Here is a 23,525-nt window from a genome sequence, read left to right on the forward strand (position 1 = left end):
AAGTAAAATCCTGCAGTACTTCTTTGTATTCCTTGCTCTGCGCTCCAATAAACACACGTTATCGGCAATACACTAATAACCCAATTGTGCTCCACTCACTTAGAATCTGGAACCAATGTAGAAAGCATTTTAAGACGGAGAAGCTTCTATCTGTGGCACCCCTGCAAGAGAACCACCTCTTTCAACCTTCGCAAACATACGCAGTTTTTAATATCTGGAAAAAAATTGGAATTAACTTGCTTAGAGATCTTTATACAGACAATGTCTTTGCATCCTATGAACAATTACATTCCAAATTTAACATTCCAGCTACACATTTCTTTCACTATCTTCAAATCAGGAACTTTGTTAAACAGAACCTTCCATATTTTCCTCATCTTGCACCCTCATCCATGCTGGAAAAAATATTGCTCAATCTGAGGGAATTAGACTCCATCTCTACAATATATAAAATCCTTTTACAATCCCTCCCTTTCAAAGATCCAAGAGGACACTGGGAAAAAGATCTCTCAATTAATACAGTGGTGTGAAAAACTATTTGCCCCCTTCCTGATTTCTTATTCTTTTGCATGTTTGTCACACAAACTGTTTCTGATCATCAAACACATTTAACCATTAGTCAAATATAACACAAGTAAACACAAAATGTAGTTTTTAAATGATGGTTTTTATTATTTAGGGAGAAAAAAAATCCAAACCTACGTGGCCCTGTGTGAAAAGTAATTGCCCCTTGTTAAAAATAACCTAACTGTGGTGTATCACACCTGAGTTCAATTTCCGTAGCCACCCCCAGGCCTGATTACTGCCACACCTGTTTCAATCAAGAAATCACTTAAATAGGAGCTTCCTGACACAGGGAAGTTGACCAAAAGCACCTCAAAAGGTAGACATCATGCCAAGATCCAAAGAAATTCAGGAACAAATGAGAACAGAAGTAATTGAGATCTATCAGTCTGGTAAAGGTTATAAAGCCATTTCTAAAGCTTTGGGACTCCAGCGAACTACAGTGAGAGCCATTATCCACAAATGGCAAAAACAAGGAACAGTGGTGAACCTTCCCAGGAGTGGCGGCCGACCAAAATTACCCCAAGAGCGCAGAGGCGACTCATCCGAGAGGTCACAAAAGACCCCAGGACAACGTCTAAACAACTGCAGGCCTCACTTGCCTCAATTAAGGTCAGTGTTCACGACTCCACCATAAGAAAGAGACTGGGCAAAACGGCCTGCATGGCAGATTTCCAAGACGCAAACCACTGTTAAGCAAAAGAACATTAGGGCTCGTCTCAATTTTGCTAAGAAACATCTCAATGATTGCCTAGACTTTTGGGAAAATACCTTGTGGACTGATGAGACAAAAGTTGAACTTTTGGAAGGCAAATGTCCGTTACATCTGGCGTAAAAGGAACACAGCATTTCAGAAAAGAACATCATACCAACAGTAAAATATGGTGGTGGTAGTGTGATGGTCTGGGGTTGTTTTGCTGCTTCAGGACCTGGAAGGCTTGCTGTGATAGATGGAACCATGAATTCTACTGTCTACCAAAAATCCTGAAGGAGAATGTCCGCCATCTGTTCGTCAACTCAAGCTGAAGCGATCTTGGGTGCTACAACAGGACAATGACCCAAAACACACCAGCAAATCCACCTCTGAATGGCTGAAGAAAAACAAAATGAAGACTTTGGAGTGGCCTAGTCAAAGTCCTGACCTGAATCCAATTGAGATGCTATGGCATGGCCTTAAAAAGGCAGTTCATGCTAGAAAACCCTCAAATAAAGCTGAATTACAACAATTCTGCAAAGATGAGTGGGCCAAAATTCCTCCAGAGCGCTGTAAAAGACTCATTGCAAGTTATCGCAAACGCTTGATTGCAGTTATTGCTGCTAAAGGTGGCCCAACCAGTTATTAAGTTCAGGGGCAATTACTTTTTCACACAGGGCCATGTAGGTTTGGAGTTTTTTTCTCCCTAAATAATGAAAACCATCATTTAAAAACTGCATTTTGTGTTTACTTGTGTTATATTTGACTAATGGTTAAATGTGTTTGATGATCAGAAACATTTTGTGTAACAAACATGCAAAAGAAGAAGAAATCACGAAGGGGGCAAATAGTTTTTCACACCATTGTATATCAGAAGAGGAGTGGAAAGTAGCAATGCAGAGAATTCACTCGAGCTCCATATGCGCAAAGCATACAATTATACAACTCAAAATTATATATCGAGCACATCTGTCTCGACTAAAACTCTCCAAAATGTATCCAGGACATGATCCAACCTGCGAATGTTGCAACCAAGTACCAGCCTCACTGGGTCACATGTTCTGGGCCTGCACCAAATTAGCATTATTCTGGACCAAAATTTTTAATTACCTCTCAGACAGTCTTGGACTCACAATCCCTCCTAACCCATTAACAGCTGTGTTTGGGGTTCTTCCAGAGGGGCTTAAAGTGGAGAAGGACAAACAAATTGTGATTGCATTCACTACACTCTTGGCATGCAGACTTATTCTGATAAACTGGAAGAACCCAAACTCTCCTCTTTTAAGTCAGTGGGAAACCGATGTGTTATATTAATGTTTTTGGGCTATACAAAAATAAACTGTATTGTATTGTATATTATTTGAAATTGGAAAAAATCAAATACTCAGTTAGAGGATCCGAACAGACTTTTTTCAAAACATGGCAGGATCTAATCAGTAATATTTTAAAATAAGTTTATAAAGCACAGAGAATTTATTAATTTAGGTATGTTTACAAGCCTTAAATTTTACGCCGTTTGACTTGCTCTCTCTCTCAGGGGTGGGGATTGATCTGTTCTTAACATAATTCTTTTTTTTGTAAAAACTTGAGTGATATGTATGGATTGTAATAAAATTAATAAAAAAATAAAATAAATAAATAAAAAAAGAATAGAGAAAGGACAGGCAAGGAGATCAGTTCCTGAGAATTTTAAATTCCTGAGTTTTTAATGCTGCTCTTAGGGTTATTTTATGTAAGAGATCACTTCTCCAGACCATGCATTAAAAAAGGTGAGAATGCTGTGGTGCTTAAACCCGTAATGTAACAACAGTTGCTTCGAAAACAAAAGGCCTTCTTTTACTAGACATTCTACTGCTCCTGCAATTAAAAGCATTCAAAATAACCACAATTGGTAATCACAGAGGAAATTCAATACTGTGTTACGTAATGTTATTTCATAAAATAGAAATAAAACATTAATAAATACAAACAAGCACCATTATTTACATGCAGCCTGAGAATAGACTTAGGATGTTGTGATTCAAGTGATTTGTTATTCTTGCAAGCATTTCAAAATCAGTCTTTGATGCTCTTCTTCCATGCTGCATTACATAGGTGCCTTTTTTTTACATTGTACACAAAAAGAGATCTACTCTAGAATTTGAAAATGTGAACAAACTTGTGTGCCTTAGCAACTGGTTTAATATTAAGAAGGATAAATAATTATGACAGTGGTATTGAGCAATGTTACAGACATGTCCAAACTACAGTATTGTTTTTTTGTCATGTTTGGCAATAATTTCTGAAATCCTCTGAGAATTATTTCCATTATATCACAATACTGGCATTATTATATTTATAGCTGATCTGATGATGTAGTAACTGTGTAAGTTTACATAATTCATAGTGTACTGTAGTACTAAACACTGTCCTGTATAATTACAAAGCATGCAAAGACTCTGTCTTTTCTTTTTACACATCATGTGTTTTATTCCCCCAGTGTGCTTTAGTAATTGGCCTACTGTTTGTTAAGGTCATGACGAATAAGAAGGTCGAACTGAGCGAGAGATCAATAGAGAGAAAAACATTCACTTGACAGTGTTGTTCACCGTAGCTTATTATTGGTGTCTATAGTTTGGTTGCTATCATGCCAGTTAATTTTTTTTTTATCATTGTTAGGCCATACTTTTATTTTTCTTCTTGAAACAGCCAAGAAGAATATATATATTTTTTTTTAATGGCTGGGCCTTTGCATTTGTGTGCGTGAATCTTCCAATGTTGTGAACAGGGTTTTATTAGAGGATCCACCTTATTCGGCGATGATGGTTAAATTATATAAACCTTCTTATCTGGGTGAAATTTTATTTGCCAACTTAGTTAATATATGCCCACCCACCAACAAATTTCTCGCTACTCTACTACTACTAATAATTCTTTGCAATTATGTAGCGATTTTCTCAATATTCAAAGTGCTCTGTGTGTAGGCAACATTACAGTTTGTGTTATTTCTTTTTATTTCTCCTGAGCTATGAAGTTCTGCTTCAGTTTGTCCCCCCAAAGAGACATTCCATTCCTGTCAATTATTTAATTATCCATGTAGCTCATCACCTTTACTTCTTTCCCATCATTCCCAGGGTTTCCAATTCCCTTTATGTTTCTCTCTGTATAACTTCCATCAAAGGTTCTAAACTACAGATTAATAAGTTTGCCAACAGGGGACAACCTTGTTTTGTACACCTCTCTCAGTGTGGATTGCTTTTCTCAGATTCGCAATAACCTGGACTCTTCTTGTTACATTACTGTGGTTTTCTTAGTCAGCTCCATTATTTTGTTAGGAACACCTATCTTCCTCATTACCTCCCATAAATATCTGTGATTGAACACATCAAAGGCGATTGGAAGATCCCTTTCTTTTGTATATTCCAAGACACTACACAGCAATACTAGGTTATCCAGGATTTTTGTCCCTGGCACTACTCAGGTTTGGTCTTATTTAATTATTTTTTCCAGAGTCTTTTAAAGTCCAATTGCTATTACCCTACTCCAGATTTTATAGTCCTGACACACTATAGTAATCAGCTACCAAATTATCCCTTGTTTCAAAGTTGGGCACTCTTTCATTAACTTCCTGATGCACTTTAGAAACTTCCCATCAACCCCTGGGCTTTCGTTTTAGATCACTTTCTTAATGCCTCCATTATTTCTTCTAGTGTAACTTCTTTAGTCATTGCCTCTTGTATTACTTACTGGTTTTCTGTTTCAAGCAGGGCAAAAGAGACATCATTTTCAGAGATATGGTGGTTGGTTGAAAACAAACCTTCTAGCTCAGGCTGCAAGGCCACCACAGGACAGACTTGCTCAGGAACAGCCAGATATGGTAATACTGTAGGCAGACTTTCTACAGAAACAGCAAACATGGTTGGAGAAGGTGAATCAAAACAAACTGAGTCACAACAGTTTAAGAAACATCTGCTGGGTGAATGAGGTCAATATTATAGCTTAAAATTAAATAACATTTTCGTTTCATTAACAGACAGAATTGGCTTCTAATTATGAAATTCATCATAGCAAAAATGTTAGCTCCCAGAAAATGAGTTTGAGATGTTGAATTAGCTGGTCATCTGTTGGCATGATTTGTAAATCTTTATTGTTTAGCTGATTAGTTAAGTAATAATACAGATTCTACATCTTGTATTTTTTTATTATTTTCTTGAGAAGACAGAAAGATATCAAGGAAACAAAATGTCTCCCAAAGATAAATATATACCTTAATGTTTAACTTACTGGATACCATATAATGACTGGATTGCAGGTTACTTGAGATCTTGTGAATGAAGTGTGATCACGATTGGACCGAAAGGGCAAGCTACAATTAAGATACAGGAGACTCTGAAGAACGGGACCAAAGTACATTTAGCACATGGCCAGCTAGGATAAACTCACACCCTTTGACATCAGAATAAATGTATACATAAATGGATTCTAATGCCATATCATCTGGATGCATGTGAACTACCCTAACAGTAAAAGTTGTTGCACCTTACTTCATTAGTGTTGATAGTGAGTTGGGGCTGCCTAAAAATAATCAGATTGGATCTTGGTACTGAAAATGTATCCACATTATCTGTTGCAGTTTATACAAAGCAATGCATATCTGATATGCAACAAATCATCCACCATGATTACACGGCTAGCAGAAATTCATGATGCAAACAGGCTTACATCTATGCACATACTCGTATAACATGAAATTTCCTCTGTTGCTGTCATTTTTATCAGTTGTTGTCATGTGTTAGCAAGCTCACCAGGAGCAAAAGTTAAATTTTATTTTCTCAGGAGGTCAAGAAAATGATTAAGATTATCTTGAGAAAAAAAATCTGAATTAGGTAGAATTATCCAGTATATAATAAACAAGAACAGTTACATTAGATATTTGAAATATTAAAATGCATGCTTCAATTTAAATGTTTAAATTCTGAATATTTTCAGTTTTATAGAAAGTTGTCATTTTTCACAAACAAGTATCATAAATCAAAAATATCATATTTGTAATCACTGGCATTGAAATTGTCTAAAATGATGCCCCACATGTTTGTTTGGAATTTGTCATTTTAAACCTTCTGGGAGTGGCAAGCAGAGGGATAGGATCACCAGAAGAGAATCAAATATCAAAAATATTATCATATTGTGATCAGAAACCTTGAAACAGCATAAAACAATACACAACATGATTATATTACTGATCCCCATTTTTTCAGTGTTGTAAAAAGGAGTAACTTTGACCAACCGGGTCATTGATGTGGCATTCACAACTTCAAGTTCTTCTGGTACTTGTTGCCAAACATTTTTGTTTTACTTTTTATCAAGTAGGGTGTACAGTAACATCTTGCACAAAAATATGGTCCAATTATGGCATAAAAAGTTGGGGTTTTCGGGTCTAGACAGCAAAAAATAGGGGATGAACCCCAAAAAGCTTAATTACTTGCACAACTAGATATCGAGATTGTTGGAACGGTATATCATATGTGGGAGGTTTCTCATACAGGTTAGTTAGGAGGCGTCAGACAAAATAAACTGAAGTGATTTCAAAGCGTTCATAACAAATTCCTATGAACACAAAAAGCTAAAGATATTACACGCCCTTTCTTAGCGTGTCTTCTTCTTTGTCCGGCTGCTCCCGTTAGGGGTTGCCACAGCGGATCATCTGTCCGCATATGGATTTGGCAAACTTTTTACACCGGATGCCCTTCCTGACGTAACCCTCCCCACTTATACGGGCTTGGGACCGGCACGAAGAAACACACTGGTTTGTGCATCCTCTGTGGTTGGGCTCCTTTCTTCTAGCGTCTGTAATCTTAAAAAAACATGTCCATTAATAGTTAAAATAAGCCTGGGTATTAAAGACGGAAAACGGCGGCCCCACCGATTTGCGTCACGATAACAGAAAAGTACCTAAGGTTGTTCCGTTAGCAGAAGTAATTGGTCAATATTTAAACAGCAGCTAGTGCTCAATGAATTCAAGTTGGACAGCTTTGCTCTATAAAAGGTTATAACATAACTTATTTTAAAGCTTGCGGGGCCTAGTGACTCTTTACATACTGCAGCTAAATTACTTCACAAAAAGACAACATGTAGCAAAAGGTTTACTGTAAAAACACCTTATAGCGAGTAGCTGGAAGTGAAGCGACTACTGACGAACTGATCCATGGGATTGCTGCAACAGCGACCTTCCGTAACCGAAAGGAGCGATGGGAAGACGGAAGCGAGCGCTGTTAACAGCGGGCTGCAGCGTGAGCAGATGAAGAGACGGAAACGAGTCATGTTACCTGAAATGATGTGTGGTCAACGGAGTTCTATGCCGCTTCTGCTGATCTTCACTGTTCTCTTAAGCTGGCCGTTACTGGTAGAAGTGAAGGAGCATCACATACGGGTCATTAGTGACAATAACTGGAAAGACATCTTGGAAGGGGAGTGGATGATTGAATTGTAAGTGTGGCGGGCGGGTAAACGGAAAAAAGATCGAGCTGGACGGTAGATGTGCTGACAGGCAGAGGCGAAACATGTAGTACAGACCTTTCTTTTTGTTTTTTGCAAGGTTTACACACTTAGATGCTCTGTCTTTTGGCCTAGTGTTCCTTACGTGCAGGCACGTAGAGAACGGTTTATTTCCTATTGTGTAGATATCTGGACTATGTAAGGCTTCATTTATAGTTTTATTTTACTTAAAGTGGTAGGACTTGTCAGTGATTGCCTTTTAGGAGTCGGATTTGAGCGCAGTTATGAAAAGACAGTACTGCTGAGGTAGTCGTCTCTTCCATATGCAACCGTTGCATTTACATTTAATTTCACTTTCTGTTTTTCTAACACAAAGTAAAGTTACACAGTGCTTTATGTAAAAGATGCATAAAAAGGTTAGTCATTTTCATACCCACTTTGTCCTCCACAGGGTCTCGGGGGGTGTTGGAACCTAACCCATGTACTGCGGTGGGTTGCAATGACTGGGGCACTGGATCGCACACCATAAGGATGTCAAACCCCGTCTAGATTTATTGTTTGACATCTTTGGCTACTAACTTCATCTGTCTGCACTCTATCTGAAAAAAATTTAAACGATAACATATCTTTACCTTGTATTTAGTTTTGGATAAAGACATCAGCCAATTATGCAGTAGTAAAAATGTAAAGTCACGTACATTTTATAATAACCAAATATAGAAATGACATTTACTTATTTGGCTGAAGCCTTTATCCAAGGTGACTTGCAGCATTTGAAGTACAATTGTTAATTTTTTTTCCCATCTAGAGTTCATGCAGTTGAACTGACATGTTTATGGTCACACATTGTGAGTAGCAGTATTTGAACCCCCATCCTCAGGGTTTGAAATCCAAAGTCTTAACCACTATGCCTCACTGATATATATTATATACTGTATGTATATATATATATTATATACTGTATATATTTATAAATCTTCAGCTGCGTTTACTGCACTTGTGCGTTTTACACTAAAGACTATAAGCTCTGCAACCATGCTAGCTGGGATCTAATCTGGTAGGACCGAAATTTAGGCTGAATGCTTGTCAGTCACATGGCATGTCCACCTTCAGTATACACACTTGGCTACTAATGCAATGCCAGTTTAAGGATGGCAGTGAACCTCACAAAATATCTTTGAGCCCTGGGAAGAAAGCAGCATCACTGAGGACAACATGCAAACTCCACTCAAATGATACTCAAGTTTTGGAAAGTAATTTGGTGTCCCTAAGAGCCATTTTGTTTTAGTACCTTTACTGCAAAGATTAAATGTTAAATTTTGCAAGAATTAAACAAAATAAAAATGTTTTACTCATCCTATATTTCATGCTCACAACTTTTATCTTAAGTTAACCTGTAAGAGTCTTATAGTTACAGACCTTAAAATTAATATAAAGTGTGTTAAGTATTTTTTACGAGTGAGGAATTCTTTGAAATTTTAATTTTAAAATATGCAATCAATAGTGCATTTCAGTTAGAAACTTGTTTTTAGTGAGTTAATATGCTGTTATTTTTTTACTGTGGATTGAAAGTTAAATAAGATCTTTATTGATCTAAGAAAAGAAGATTATGTGTTGATTATACTTATTTTGCAAACTAATTTAAAATAAATATTCTGCTGGATATACTGAATTTCTTTTGTTTCTTACCACTTTAAGTTCTGGAATGATTAAGTTGTCTCATTGTAATGTTCAGGTCTCAGAAAAGAATAAAGTCAATTCAGCTCAGTTCAGTTTATTTCTGTATAGCACTCTTCACTGAGTTCTAGTGTAGAAAGCTGTAAGAAGTTTTTAGGTAGAATGCAAGTATAAATACAAGCATTAAGGCATTGGGTATCAATGTAGATTCAGATAATCAGCATTACTTTATTAGAGAATATCCAATTAAAAATAGTTTGCATTCTTATTTACCAAAATGTCTGGAGTCTTTAAACTGCTGGTGCCAGTGGAGAATCTGTTATTTTTTTGGCTTTGCCAGTATAGCCTGACTGTGTAGGATAAATGTATTTAGACTTTTTCAGAATATGTAATATGATTTAAATTTATTTATGCTCTTTTTTTCTCTTTCTTTCCTCATTTGTTTTTTGGCAAAAATGTTATTTATTGTTCAGCTATGCTCCATGGTGCCCTGCTTGCCAGCAGCTTCAGAAAGAATGGGCTGACTTTGCAGAATGGGGGGAGGATTTGGATGTGAATATTGCCAAAGTGGATGTTACCGAGCAACCAGGTATGCTACATAATGAAGTGGGGTACCTTGTTAACTCATTATGTTGACTGGGATTTTGACACAGTGACAAAAGCTCTACCTATGCCCTTAAATTTGTTGATAACACCACTTTTGTGGCTATGGTGAGTTGCCTGACAGAGATGAAATTTGCCTTCTGACACTGTGATGACAAAAAAGAAATTTCTTCCTTATTGGTTATAGACTTCAGGAGGCTGACCATACTCCTGTCTATATCAAACTGGGATGTTGTGACTAATGAGTTATGTGAGTGCAAATTGTAGCACGACTTCTACAGGTCCTTGCTGTATTCTTAAAATCCTGGTATAGCACCTACTCAACCCAAGACTTCAAAGTGCTATAGCAGGTCGCGAAAATGGCTTATAATATTACTGTAGCAAAGCTCCTTTCTATTCAGGACATACTCAGTCAATGTTATTAAATACCTCAGCAGTTCTACCTAAGACACTGTGCTGCTCCTCTGTTTTAGTATAAGGTACAGGACCATGAGCACTTGTATCACTAGATCCAGGGTTATAAGGCTCCACAATGCTGGTAAATTAACCTTTCCCACTACTGCATGGACAATCCTGGTGTGTGTATGTTTGTGTGCCATTTTATTTATTTGTGTGTGAGTGAGTGAGAGAGAAGGCAGGCTCTGAATTGGGCATTTCATTTTTTGGTGGTGTATTCAATGTTTGTGTTTACTATCTATTTATATCATTATGCTGCTAGATTGTGGAAAACATGCAAGCAAAAATCTCATAATACTGTGAGCACATAACAATAACCTTGAATTTATGCGGCCTTGTGTCAGGCTCTTAACTTGCCTTGCTCAAACTATATGTAAACAATTGGACTATAGTTACGTGCTTGTAAAATGTCCAATAAAAAGTGGTTTTAGTAATGAAAAAAATGAAAAACTTACCTTACTGGAGCATATTAAACACTAGGAGAAACCAAAAAAACGTTCACAACAAAGCACTTAAATGATATTCATAGAAATTTAAAAAAAAACAAAAAAAAACAAGAAATGCCACTTATGAGGCAGTGACAGACATACAAAACTTAATTGTATGTAAGAGTTGTGTTGGATAATAGTTAAAGTGGAGGAAAAAGGTTTACGGGGCAATGGGTAAACCCAGAAAATGTTTGTTAGCTCAGAGATGATGATGATGATTGATGATGATTTCTTGAATGTTAATCATGTTCTTAGTTGGCACTCTTAATTTGCTCTTTTAATCACAGACATCAGAGGCTCCAGAATGCATGCATCACCATTTTTGATTGGTCTTTATTTAGATGTCCTCTGTACAATGACATTGTTAGTGTTTGCCTGTAGAAACATTACATTTTAGAATGGTACTGACCTACAACAGTTGAAATGTACACTAAAATCCATAATTTGTGTACTGTTGCAAGCACTCTTTAGAATTGCCTGGATTTCTGGTTATTAAAATGTGTTTAAATCTTCAACTAAATTGCAAAAATAGATTAACAGTATCTTCTTAAACTGCTTAAATTAGTAACATATGACTGTACTTCTAAGCAGTACTAAATAAATCATTTCACACTTTAGGCCAGAAAAAGTCTTCAAACCTCTAGGCAAATTACTTCTCCAAAAGCTAAAGATGCCCTGCCTTATAACAAAAAAGAGCAAATAAAGTTTGGTTACTTGAAGAGTCTGCTCTTCTGAAGAAAGATCTTTTCATGTGAACAATAAAATATGAGACCACCGTCAGTTCACAGTTAGATAAATTGTCTGCAAATGTTGGAAGCACAGTACTGTTGCTGCTTTCTGCTGGCGGTGGCGTCCTCTAAAAAATCACCACAGGAGAGTAAAGTTCAATACTGAGTAAGTGAGAAAGAATCTTTGGGTAGAAGCAGAGGAGACTTACAGAAATCGCTTGAACTTGCCAAAATCTCTTTTCTTGCTTTCACTATAAGACAAAACACTGAACACAAATGGTGGTCATGGAAAAACACCACAGAGGAAATAACTGTACTCCAATAAAAATATTACTCCATGTCTCAAGTTTTATAAAATGATGTAAATGTTCAACAGCATTTCTGAGACAGTGTTCTGTGTTTGGATGAGACAAAAGTTGAACTCTTATAGAGGGAACAAAGAGCTAAACATTTGATATAAGAAATTGTACAGGAGAATATTGGGACGTGATCAGTCGGCTGAGTAGAAGTTACGGGATGCAACAAGAGCATAACCTAGATAACAGAATGGCTTAAACATAAGAATATTTGTATTCAATAATGCCCAAGTCAGAGTCCAGACGTCAAGCCCAATTAGGATGCTGTATCTTGACCTGAAGAGAGCTGTTAATGCATGATATTGCAGAAATGTCAAAGCGAGACTGCTTCGTAAGGAGGAATGCTCTAAAATTCAAGTCTGATAAGCAGATACAGGTGACATTTAAGACGTTATTGCTGGTAAAGGCATTCTACCAGTTACTAAATACTTTTTTGGCCTTTTCTATGAATTTATTAAAATGTTCTGAGTCTTGACTACATTATTTGTATGAAAATGTGCTATATAAATAAATGTTGTTGACAGTTAGCAGTACAGTTGTTCTGTTTTATTCATTTAAGAAGATTATGTTGCTGTTTTATTGTGATTTATTTGAACCTCAGGCCATATTTTACTAATCTAGATATCCAGAAGGTTTGCAGATTTTTTTTTCTTGCAACTGTATCCATATACATACAGTTTTATTTAATATATGGCCCACTGCACTCACAAGTTAAGGTGTACTTAATAAGCATAAGTTGAATGTTTGTGTCATATTCATCATTTGTTTTCATGCTAATTCAAAGGGAGTGTATGACATGTTTATATTCATGGCCTGTTTTTTTTGGATGCCATTTCCTGAGATCATTGTGTTATAAAAATATATAGGTAACTTCAGGTGGCATGACTCATTTTCTTTTTTTGTTTTTATGTTTAGTATACTTGATTGTATGTTGCATTACTAATATGTTAAGCTGTGCTTTAATAAAACTGAACAAATTTATGAACTGTACAAATTAGAACCAAGCAAATCTGTAAGTTGTGCAGAACACAGATGAGTTTTGTTTCTCTTTGACAATTATGAACTTATAAGCTATTGTGCCTGATTTGGTTAGTCTACTTATCATTTTTACCAGTTTTTAAAATGCTTTCTCTGTAGGTCTCAGTGGCCGATTTGTTATCACCGCTCTTCCAACTATTTATCAGTAAGTTGTACTTTTTTCTTTTGGCTTGGCAACAATTTAGGAGGTAGAGTAGATAACTGCAAAAGCGATCCTTCAGATAGGTAATCATCCTTTTGATATCCAGACAATAATACTTGGCGAAATTCTGGCAGAGTTTCTGGTGGTTTAGGTTTTAAAGAATGATGGATCAGTAGTAGGATTTTTGAGTTAATGCTGATTACTGTTAGTGAAATGCAGTAGGTGGGTAATCCTAGTCTGACATGATGCTGCAGTCATGTTAAGTACCAGAATGCTAAGCTTTGGTTATTAGTTAAAAAAAAAAATGATGGTGTTCTTTATCTTTGTTATAGTTGTAAGGATGGTGCCTTTAGGAAGTACCAAGGTAGCAGAACCAAGAATGACTTCATAAATTTTATTGACGAAAAGAAATGGCAGGAGATTAAGCCAGTGTCTTCATGGTTTGGACCTTCCTCTTTAGCGTGAGTATGACAGCAGCAGCTCTTCTTTCACCTAGGTTTCAAATAGAGACCAGCTTACTTTTCCCCATGGTCTCAATATTGTGAACATCTGCCTACAAACCATAATAATAATCTTCCTTATTTCTAGTCTTTGTGTACATAGAGAAGTATCCCCTCTCTAACAAGACCATCTCACAATATTAGTAAATAACTTCTACCTTATTTTCCCATATCATTCTTTATAGGATGAATGTTATGTCTGGACTTTTCAAGCTCTCCATGTTTATTAGGGTAATTATTTTCCTTTTCTTATCTCAACATTTTTTTCCAGTATAGGAAATTTTAAATATGTTGAAAGTAGATCAGGAAACCTTTCATTTACCTAATACAATGGAGTGGAAACATATTTAATGGTGTGGGGTAGAGAAGTACTGTAATTAATGAAAGGAAAAATCTCTTAGTAGCAACTGTCTCTGGATTAGTTCTTTATTCCTATTTTTTGAATCCTTAGCACTGTCACAATTACCTGACTGAAGATGTTGGCATACCTGTTTGGGGCTCCTATGCCATTTTTGCTCTTGTTACCCTCTTCTCAGGACTTACACTGGGACTGGTAAGTGGCATGTTTGCTAAATAAAATTCACTGAAGGCTGTGGTGTATGGCCGGCCGTTTATCCCGACCAATACCCCCAAGCCGCCAGGTGGAGCCCTCCTTGCAGTATGGAGGTCCCCAGAAGACCAGCAGGGCATCATTGACATTGTAGTTCTTATACGCAGCCCTGCTGGATGCCATGGAGGCCACTAGGAGACTCTGCAGGGAGGAATAACGGGTATTTTCCCTACGCCACAGAAGCACACGTGGACAAGGGGAATGAAGTGCTTTCGGGGTGAAGAAAAGGACTTTTCACCTGACCCGGAAGTGATTGAGAGTCACATGGACTGGGGATTAGAATGCTTCCGGGTCAGGGCATTTAAAAGGATTGTGGGAGCTCCCAGACGGCGAGCTGAGCTGGGTGGAAGGGCGGCAACGCGTCTGGGAGTCGGAGGATTGGATTATTGTAGTATTTGTGGTTTGTGTATGAGTATAGTGGAGGAGAGGGTGCTTTGTGCACTGTGGCAATTGAATAAAGTCGATTATTAGACTTTTACTTGGTGTCTGGAGTCGTGGACAGGGGTTCAAGGGAGCGGTAGCGCCCCCTATCTGTCACAAGTCATTTAAATATAAGTTTTATTATTATATGAATATAGTCTGGGCCACTTGAAAAAAGTGGTTACAAAATTGCCATTAAAACAAAAGCATATTTGTTTAAGTTTTTCATTAATTAATGTAGCCCTCCATTACCCAGATGTAATTGTGTTTTAATTAGGACTGTGGCAATATAGATTTTTTATTCAGTTCATGACTTCTAAAAAGATGTGTTATTTAAGGTGTTGAACAGAGATCTGAATGCTGAGCATGAGACTGAACTCAAACTTTGTATTTTGTTTCAACCACATCACTTTTATTTGAGTTATATATTACTGTCTTTCTAATACCAATAATTTGTATGTCATCCTGAAATATTGAAGTCATGAGCTATTGGATTTATAATATAAACCATCAAAAAGGTAACTTACTTCAGTCAATAGATCATTCTCTCCAGTGCCCTTTTAGTATAGGATGGTATAGTGCTTCATTTGGCCCAGATTAGCAGAATAGAGCAGTGATGAAGCAGTTTTTGGTGTCAACAGTATGCATGCAGTCCTTTAGTTGTTTGTTTTTTTAGTCTTCTCTGCAATCTTTTGTTATAATTATTTGTCTACTATACGTCTGGTCTACTTCTGGCTGCAACACGTCAAAAATAAACTAAAGCCCACATAGACCTAGTTATGGTGACACTATCTGAGCATAATGCTGGTCTTGTCAATATTATACTAAACCCCAGTATCTGTTTTCCCATCTTGAATACTTGAGACGATTTGCATCCCATAATAAAATTTAGCATATACAATTATACAGAAATTACTGTAAAACAACAATGCAAGTTAGATCATGCTCATGTTTTGCTACTAGGCAGTATGCCCAATCTTTCACTTCAAGTCTAAGTAGAGTTTAGCTAGTTTAAATTATTTCAATTGATTTAATGAGAAATCAGACAAATGATGTCTTAAATTGGCTAAATAAATAGAGGTCTAAAATATATTTTAACAAAACCATTAATGCATTTGAACATGAAAATGATATCTCAAGTATAAATCTTCATGTAGTCTGTATATGCTGTTACGATTGGCAGAAGAGGAAGCCTGTTTAAGAAGCAACAATTAACAAGTTGAGTTGGCCAGCGCATGGATTGTGACAGTTTTGGTGTAACACTTGAAATTAATAATTTTATTATTATGATGCTTTCAGGAAATGCATACCAACTATAGTACCTGTCTGTCTAGTTGGGAGGCTCTATCACTTATACAAAATAGCACTCTTTTTAGCTGCTGTTCCTCGCTCTTTCAGAGTAGTGTCTTCCTCTTCCTAATGAGTCTTTACCAAAAACTCCTCTTTGAATTTCAGACTCTGTGAGTCAGTGAATAGAGGATTATCTCTTCTTTAGTTGTAGGTAAACCAGACTTAAGCTATAGTGTCCCCCAATATGTCGGATTCCCTAAACCTCTCATCTACTGAAGTGTCAGGTCTCACAGGCAGCTCCTAAGTAGTCTGGTCTCTAGAGCAGTATTTCATGAACACAGGTGGCATAGCTATGCTTTTGCTTTCCATGTCTGAAGGCTAACCTCTCATCATTTCTCCAGGACCTGACCCACTTACTGAGGTGACAGTCTAGCATCTGCTGCACTACCTTCTCACAATCATGCTGGCAATGTAGCTTTTCACATTTTTGTAAGTTTTCTGAGGAGCTCTACCCTACTTTCTGTAGTCCTTTGTTGGCCAATTGCTCTTCATAGTATACTTGGTATTTTACATATGCTACATATTAAAGTGAAAAAGCCTTGCATCTAAGTGAAGAATATATATGCAGTAATAAATGCAGTAATATAAAATTAATATCACCATTGTTGGCTCATCCAACAAGGTAGTGGATGGCTAAATTTCACATCAGATTATCCCAGCACTTTGTCCTCCAAAAACGTATTGTACATATTTTTCTGTTTATTGTATACTGGAGCAAACACTTAAGAGTCTTGCTGTTTTCTATGCTGCCTTGATTACTTCCCTATGTGTAGTAGTTCTGGGTGGGCTGTGTATCTCCTACGTTGTGCTAGTGTGGTCCATTTTGAAAATATTCATTTAGTTTTTTTAAAAATTAAGAGGGTTTTATTTTGTATGAATATTGTTTATTTTAGCTTGCTCCTTCAAAGTCTCCATGTAATTTAGCAGGGGAATGGTTTTGGTTAGTGTGGCTGGCACTTGGAAGTCCCTGTCTGAGAGAGTTGGCATAAGACTTTGTATCTGACTTGAATATAACCAACCGATTTTTCAGCCATCCTTAGCATACTTCCGGATTAGGCCAGGAATGCAGTCATTTCCGGATAAGAAAAATCCTTCATGATTTCTGAAAAACTTAAAGGCTTTACTGCTGTTTTTAATTATTTCAGTAACTAGCTGTAGTTGGTATTTTAGTACAATATCTAGAATAGAGTATGCATTAAGATATGCAGTTCATTTTCTCATGACCTTGGTTTTTCTTGAAAATTGTTTTTGGTCTGAAGATAGATATTTGCCTTGACTGAAACAAATCAAATTAATTTTATCAAAATCTCCTTTCATGCTGAACATTGTGAATGCATTGTGTAGATTTAATGTCTGGCTCATGGTTCTATCTTCTTGCAGATCTTGGTTTTTGTAGCTGACTGTGTCTTCCCAACACATCGATATTCTGTACCAGCGTATCAACAAAGTAAGAATTTTATTTTTACTCATTTTAAGTAAATTTAGAATTTTTTCTTAGAAAGACACTTGGTCACTCAGAGTGATAAAATCCTTTTAACCTCTTGTGCAAATATGAGATGTTAATTTTTTTAGACAAAAGATTTATCTTTTTTTCATAATTGTTTATTAGGTTTTTTTGTGTCTTTTAATTTATGAAGTTTAATTACAGTCTTATCAGTAAGAGTAAGACTTTCTGTTGACTAAGCAAATAACTTTTAACATAATGTTTTATGCGAGTCTGAGATTACATTCTGTTTCATCCCAACAAGGGAAATATTAAAGTGCAAATCTATTTCTAAGCACTATTTCTTTAATTTTCTCTCTCTTCTACCTGTAAAATTAAAATGATAAATCTAGTATTTGTATAGATATTCTTACAATTGTAGTCCTTCATTAGCTAACAAGGTAAACAGTGTAAAAAAAATAACCATAACCATAATTCTTAAATGAGATTTCCATGCCTTTATTTTTTAAAGCTTCAGTTCCATATGGAGCTTATTAAAGACACTGAAGCAAAGTACAATCAATTTTCTTGGCATGGTTATTATGGCTTTGTGTATGTGTTCAGCTCTTCACATTTTCTTTGTTCAGTGTATCCTGACTTTAAAGGAACTTCTTGTCAGGCATTTGTTTTGCTACCAGTAAATTAGTCACATGCTCCTGTTGCTTTAAAGCATGGAATAATTTCTTAATTTTTCAATTTTCCCTATTTGAAATAGGGATGTTAACGATTTACCTTTCCTTAAGCAACTTGCATTATGGTTTACACAAAATAGCCTGATTGAGTATATTAATGCAATGTCAGTATTTCAGAAATTTTAATTGTCTTCTTGCATTGCAACAACCGATTTAGATTTGCTTTGAGACATGTTGTTAAATTAAGTAGGCATTTCATGACAGTATTTAAGCTTTATCCTGGATCATTTTGGAATTATCTTCTGGAAGCAGAAAAGATGCCTTTAGTGAAAATGAAGTATGCCAAATATAACTTGATTTTGGAGCATTTTAAGCGAAAGAGCAAAACATTTCTCTACCAACTGTGTAGTACTGTGCTAAATTGCAAAAGCAGAACATCTACAGTACAAAATAAGTTTGCCACCTAAGAGGTAGGACTGTAGCAATCTCTAGTGTCTGCAGCAATAACCTTTGAAAACTGTAATGGCTGTCATTCAGAAGAAGTTGCACAAAATGTTTGTACAATGACAAGGCCCCTAATCTGTTATCCTGAGTTCCACACTGTTAACATCTATACCAAGTAGACACAAAAGCTAAAATCCCATGTACTAGGAGTTACATCACAATAATGCGCCACTTCATAAATGAAGGCTGATAGTTACACCAGTGGTACTACAAACACCAATTTCTTACCCAGACTTACAGGTGATCCCCTTATTCAGAAGCTAACTGCTGCCTTTTAGACACGAGGACCTGAGCAAAGTGGTTGTGTGCATTCATGATAAATGCACAAAACATTGTGGCCTATCCTGAATTGGACCTCAGTAGCATGTTTTGCTGCTTTGTTACAAGTTTTAGCTAATTACGTGCATTTTATCAATGGTGGATATATATTAAACATGGACTGGATGGTCCTGGCCTAAATAAAAAAGGCAATAATTCATTTTTGTAGTGTAAGGAAGGAGACGCAGTTTGACACATTTTCACCTAAAATTAAAATAATTCTTGAGCACGAGGCATATGTAAAACCTTTTCTGTGAAATTCATTCTTACATATTCCATGTTGCTAAGTAGAGGGTCTCTTTTTAATAATTAATGAATATTATACAATCAAAACGATTGACTATCATTTTTGAATTGGTGTGGAAATTTGCATCCCTTGTTTGAAACCATCTTTTAGGAGCAATATCCAAATATATGTGAAATAAACATTTTTGGTTAAAAAAAGTATTCACCTAAAAGTTCTAGCTCTGGACCAATTTAATTGTAATAGACAGACTAGATACAAAACGATAGATGCGAGTGAAATAGGGATTTACAGCGCAGTGAGGTGTGGGATTAGCGGCTGTGTGTTGTTCCCTGAAGATATTCTTAATGTTCCACTATGACTGTGAGAGAGGAAAAAAATGCAAAAAAAAAAAAACGTACCAGATTCCAAACTGTGCTTTCAATTCTTTTCAGAGAGACACGCTCAAGAGCAGGCCCGTCTAAGGAACAGACTGGAGGCTGAACAGGAAGCAGATGTTGAAGATGACGAGGAAGATGAGGATGATTATAAAGATCGAAGAGAAATTTTAAAGAACAGTGACAGAGAGGAAGAAAGTGACGATAAAGAAATGGACTGGATTAAGGACAGAAGCGAAACAGAATCAATAGAGGACATCGACTCAAAGGCAGAAAGGTCACCTAAAGTTGTTCGAAGGAGGACTGCAGCTCACTCAGGAGAGCAAGAGGAGGAGTTACCTGCTGAGGAGGAGGGCAGCTAGGTCTCCTCAAGAATGTAGATGCATCTTTGCCTGAAACAAACACATCCAGCCATCTGTTGGGTTTCTTTTAGCTTCCTTTTTGCACTGATGTTCTTTGGTTAAAGCAACCGTTTTAATTCTTTTGTCAATATCCAGTGAAAAGGGGAAAAAAGTTTCTGTTAGGCGCAGTAAAGCAAGACAGATTCTTTGCTGGTTTTTATTTAAAATCATCATCATTTTTTTTTCTTAATATCCCCTGCCCCTTGCCTTTATCAGCTTCAAATGAAGAGATTAAACATTCAAGCGCTTTATAGTATTTAGAAGACTTCAGAACTAGTTGTCGTCTTCACTGTTGTCGAGGAGACATTTGCTTTTTGTTTATGTAAACTGCTTGATCTCATCAGTGCCAACCAAGCTTATACTTCCCATGATGTTCCTGTTCCTGCAGAAAACCTGATAATGATGCTAGTTTCTAGCCTTTCTTTTATAATGAAGGCTTTGGCTATATAGTTTTGAATTGAGGTAAGCACCTGATCAGACACCTTTTTGACACTCCAGAGTTTTTTCATTACTCTTACTGAATGTTGGTTGAAAAGCAGTGTTTTTCTGTTGTTTGACAGCTAAAAGAGAATAGAGGAAATTCAATCATAATCATCTCCTACTGAGGCCTCGCCCACAGGCACTCGGGTGTAGTGTGTGCGTATGCATAGTGCTCGAGGACCATTTCTCATGTTAAAGCTTTTAGGAAATTCCTTTGAATGGAACCCTTGAAAGTGGTCTTGTAAGCTTAATACTCGGCTGGCTTCTGACTGTCACCGATCTTTCCCCCAACCCCCATTAACACATAATTTGTTATGTCTGTAGTAAGACAGTGCTTTGCTGTTCATTTCTCGCTCTGCTCATATTTCTTTGTTTGTTGTTTGTATTGCTGTACATCACTAGTACAGTTCATCAGTAGCAGAGAAGCTGAATTTAAATGAAAGTTCACATCCAGTGTACAGTAGCTGTGAATTATTTTTTATAACAAGGTTACATGCATCTTCACATCTTTCTAATGTTATTTTTTCTGTCAATGTTACTGTTTTTTGACCTATAGGTAGCACATTAGGAAGAATGCAGGTTGTATATAGAACGTCATTCCATGAATAATATATGTGCCTCATCTTCAACTAGCATGGCCCAGATTTTCTGAGGATTTTCTGGATTGTCCCAGTTTCAGGTTGACTAGATTGGTAGTTCTTCTAGAAACTGTTCTGCAAAGTTGAATGTATCTACATAATTCAGTGTGTTAACTGTTTGCAGTAAATAGAATGTTCTTAAAACTAGAAAAGCTTTTGGAAATGTTCAGGCAGTAATTCATGATAGTGTTTCTGTTGCACAAACCCCTACAATGAAGAGCAGAGATTTCATGGAGGTTCTTTCATAATTTTCACACTGTTCAGAATGCCTGCTCAAGCTTGCATATTCAGTATGTCCAAGTTGTCTTTTACCTTTAGCTCTGGAGATTTTGAGGTATCAGAATATCTGCTTTTAAGATGTTGACTGGAGAATCGGCAGTTGTGCCTCTGTCTGCAAGCTTTCCAATTGCTGGACCCTGCAGCATGGGCATGCCAAATAAAATACACAAGGGATCCGTGACCATGCGTAACATGCTTGGCTTTTAAAATATTTTTGGCAAGTTGTCAAGGTGGTCGCCTGCCCACTGAGCAGTCAAGGGAGCTCATTCAAAAGAAATTAGTTCTGAGAGCCAGGAAGCTGACAGAATTACTTTGAAGAGGAAATGCATGCCCTTTTATTTAAGTAGAAAGGCCACAAGCATTGCCTTGTAATTCCACGTGTTAAACTCTGTTGAGAGCAGATAGAGTAAAGATGCATTTGATGCACCTGTCAATGGCTCCATGCTGTTGGCTTCACATTTACAAAATGACACTCCATGAAGCTCAGCAGTCAATTCTCACCCAACACAAACAGTATATAACTATAGAACGCCATCTAAAGTGGTTCTTTATATAGGATGCAGCTGCAAAGAGGATATAAAAAGTTAAACACAGGCCTGGCCTGTTTATTTTAGACAGTCATATTAATGAGTTCTTGCCAAGTTCTGATGATACTTTATTTTGCCTTTTTATTCCTGTTTTTTTTCACCATAAACCAAAAGCCCAGATGGCATTTCTTAGGCACACGCTATATAGTGTATGTTTGGGATTAAGTATTCCATCCCACAGCATATGGTAGTTCATTTGCAGCTTCATCACTGAGCATTTAGTGGATTGCTCTGCCCTAATGCTGGCTGCTGATTGATGTCCCTGGTGCTTCTGTTTTAGCTCTTGGTGGTGTTGGACAGTAATTTGGAGGATTTCATTTGAAAACACATAACAGTACCTTGTTTTTGGCCTTATTTATATTGAACACTTTGATGTTTACACATGTATTTATGTAACAAGTCTACCCTGCAGGGCTTTTAGCATCCTTCCATTGTTAGAATAACTGATCAGTGTTTCTTCTTGGTAGTCCTGTATGGAGATCTTACCTCTTTAATAGGAACAGTGTTAACATGCATTGCATTTTCCAGAAATAATATACATAACGTTTTGTTTTAATCTTGTTTTATTATCCGAGCGGGCAATGCACTTTGGATGAAGCTTTTTGTAAAACTACCAATAAATAAGTTGCTGATTTCAGAAAGAGTTCCTGATCCTTTGTAGGTTTTTTTTTATTGGGCGTTTCCTGGTATGATTTTGAACAGCACAAATCAAGTCGAGCAGATGGTCTATACCTTGGATGTGAAGGCAGTGCCACTTGTTCTCACCCAGACTTGAAGGTTTTGTGTTCTGCATGAAGAGGGAGGAACGATGCAAAAACACAAGGATCTGAAGAAAGGTAAATATAATCTGTGGAAGTTATACAAGAGCTGTTTTCGGTACTCCCTTAAAAGAGACCATTGTTTACCGTCATGTGAAGTACACTGTGCTGTACAGGATCAAATATCTGTAGAGCAGACCAATAGTCTCTTCAGTGATGTTGTGTCACACAAACAGATTAGATGAAGTGGCAGTGTGAATTATTTTCTAAATGCAGTCATGCCAAGGGACATGCAGGCCAACACCACTTTATAGGTTCATCTGAAACACGTTCTTGAATGTTTCTCACACTGCCCTTGAATTTAATCTGTTTTATATATTAATTGTTGAATGGGCTGAAAAATGTGATTGATATACTAAAATAGTTTAATAATACATAAGCAGTAAACTTATTGAGTGATAATTTTAATGGCTGTTAAGATGTAGCAAGTGGTGCAGTATATCTGTGTTTCTCCAAGGTATCTTGATCTAACATTAGCATTGGTAGCTCAAAGGTATTTTTTAAATGATTTAGGTTTCTGTTTGAATTGGGCTCCTCACTAATCATCCTGGCCTTCCTCTCATCTTAATATTAACACTGTAACATCTTTAGCGTGTTTAAATGTGACACATTGGTTGAAACTGTTGCTTCACCACTCCAAGGACACAGGTTCTCATCCTGACCC

The 23,525-nt window shown here is 36.7% G+C and overlaps 1 protein-coding gene and 1 long non-coding RNA gene across 3 annotated transcripts in view; one reads left to right on the forward strand and one right to left on the reverse strand.

Annotated features, from left to right (window-relative positions):
• Positions 1 to 7,470, reverse strand: part of LOC120518321 — a 19,667-nt gene extending 12,197 nt beyond the window's left edge. The window contains exons 1-2 of one of the 2 annotated variants that reach the window (XR_005631225.1): positions 7,396 to 7,470; positions 4,985 to 5,135 (exon numbers count right to left, since the gene is read on the reverse strand). This is a non-coding gene — a long non-coding RNA (uncharacterized LOC120518321). Of the gene's footprint in view, positions 1 to 4,984; positions 5,136 to 6,524; positions 6,939 to 7,395 lie in introns of those variants that run through there. The other variant, XR_005631226.1, reaches the window with a different exon arrangement.
• LOC120518320 (thioredoxin-related transmembrane protein 1-like) lies at positions 7,303 to 22,686 on the forward strand. Its single transcript, XM_039741059.1, has 8 exons — positions 7,303 to 7,723; positions 9,883 to 9,998; positions 13,178 to 13,223; positions 13,553 to 13,681; positions 13,906 to 13,951; positions 14,172 to 14,273; positions 17,481 to 17,547; positions 19,716 to 22,686. Exons 1-8 carry the CDS (start codon positions 7,443 to 7,445, stop codon positions 20,018 to 20,020), a joined length of 1,092 nt encoding a protein of 363 aa, XP_039596993.1. The 5' UTR covers positions 7,303 to 7,442; the 3' UTR covers positions 20,021 to 22,686.
• Positions 22,687 to 23,525: the final 839 nt, after the last annotated feature.

This window comes from Polypterus senegalus, chromosome 18 (assembly GCF_016835505.1).
Source record: "Polypterus senegalus isolate Bchr_013 chromosome 18, ASM1683550v1, whole genome shotgun sequence".
NCBI classification, from domain to species: Eukaryota; Metazoa; Chordata; class Cladistia; order Polypteriformes; family Polypteridae; genus Polypterus; species Polypterus senegalus.

Bases quoted from the DNA above. Each gene is read 5' to 3' on its own strand.
- LOC120518320 (XM_039741059.1), top strand. From the start codon at position 7,443: ATGGGATTGCTGCAACAGCGACCTTCCGTAACCGAAAGGAGCGATGGG. The intron at 13,952-14,171 runs GTAATTATTTTC...TTGAATCCTTAG, and splicing joins AGCTCTCCATGTTTATTAGG to CACTGTCACAATTACCTGAC. The intron at 17,548-19,715 runs GTAAGAATTTTA...AATTCTTTTCAG, and splicing joins TGTACCAGCGTATCAACAAA to AGAGACACGCTCAAGAGCAG.